This window comes from Antrostomus carolinensis, unplaced genomic scaffold (genome assembly GCF_000700745.2).
Source record: "Antrostomus carolinensis isolate BGI_N321 unplaced genomic scaffold, ASM70074v2 scaffold6714, whole genome shotgun sequence".
NCBI classification, from domain to species: Eukaryota; Metazoa; Chordata; class Aves; order Caprimulgiformes; family Caprimulgidae; genus Antrostomus; species Antrostomus carolinensis.
Window position 1 is genome coordinate 18,896 of NW_010310006.1, and position 1,138 is coordinate 20,033.

The 1,138-nt window shown below is 50.8% G+C and overlaps 1 protein-coding gene across 1 annotated transcript in view; it reads right to left on the minus strand.

The window, feature by feature from the left end:
* LOC104523607 (putative butyrophilin subfamily 2 member A3) overlaps nucleotides 1-476 on the minus strand; it is a gene marked incomplete at its 5' end in the record, with an annotated part of 11,017 nt that extends 10,541 nt beyond the window's left edge. Inside the window, one exon of the mRNA XM_029084560.1 lies at nucleotides 135-476. Within this exon, the coding sequence (XP_028940393.1) occupies nucleotides 135-476 (342 nt within the window). The remainder of the gene's footprint in view (nucleotides 1-134) is intronic.
* Nucleotides 477-1,138: the final 662 nt, after the last annotated feature.

The window sequence follows — 1,138 nt, forward strand, 5'->3', positions numbered from 1 at the left end:
GCCTGCTGCAGTTAAACCACGACAAAACCTCAGCTGTCCAGCAAGGAATAGGAAGAGCCACAGAGTCATGATAGGAGCTGAACGTGGCATGGTCACAGCTGACTGCATTTCACTGTGAAAATCTCCCTCCTTACCTGTAACTTTAAGGTCAATAGTAGCCTCCTGTGTAACAGCACTGCCATTCACTGCACAAACATATGTCCCCTCATCAGCTACTTGCACTTGCCGGATAACCAGAAGAAGTGCTCTACTGTGCCAGTGTCCTGCAATCCTCCACTGTTCTTCATCTTGGCATTGCTCCACCACACCACCCAGGCTGGAGGAAGAGCACAGTGGAGCATCCCTCCCCTTTTCCATTTTGTACCAAAGCACACTCGTGTTAGAGGGGACACTCTCTGTCAGCTGGCAGGACAGAGTCACTTGGTCTCCGACAAGGACAACTGATGGTTCGATGCCAATGGTGATAGGCACTTCACCTGCAAGAAAGAGGTGGGATCAAATGCATTGTTTTTCTCCAGGAGTGTTATCTTTCCACAGTGGGAAGAAAGCCACGTGTCAGCTGAATCCAAATCAGAAAGCTCGGCTCTAAGTTAGAGTCTCACAGCTCCCTACAATAGTGAGGACAGGGTCTTGAGTCATTGTTACCATCTCCTCCAGGAAAAGACATACTACACAGTTACCAAATTTCCTGGTGTGTAGTTAGATAATACACCTACGCTGCTTCCATGAAATACCTGACACTCCAGAGCAGCACTGAGGTATCTCACATCATCAACGTGGCTGATGTCCCAAAATGAGGAGCTCAACATGAGCCAGCAATGTACGCTCATAGCCTGGAAGGTGAACCATATCCAGGGCTGCATCAAGAGCAGAGTGGCCAGCAGGTCAAGGGAGGGTATTCTGCTCCTCTACTATGTTCTAGTGAGACCCCACCTACAGTGCTGCTTTCAGTTCTGGTGCCCCCAACACAAGAGCCACTAGAGAGAGTCTAAAGGAGGCCACGAGGATGATCCGAGGGCTGGAGCACCTCTGCTGTGAGGACAGGCTGAGGGAGTTGGGGCTGTTCAGCCTGGAAAAAGAGAAGGGTCCCGGGAGACCTTCTAGTGGCCTCCCAGTACCTGAAGGGGCTCCAGGAAGG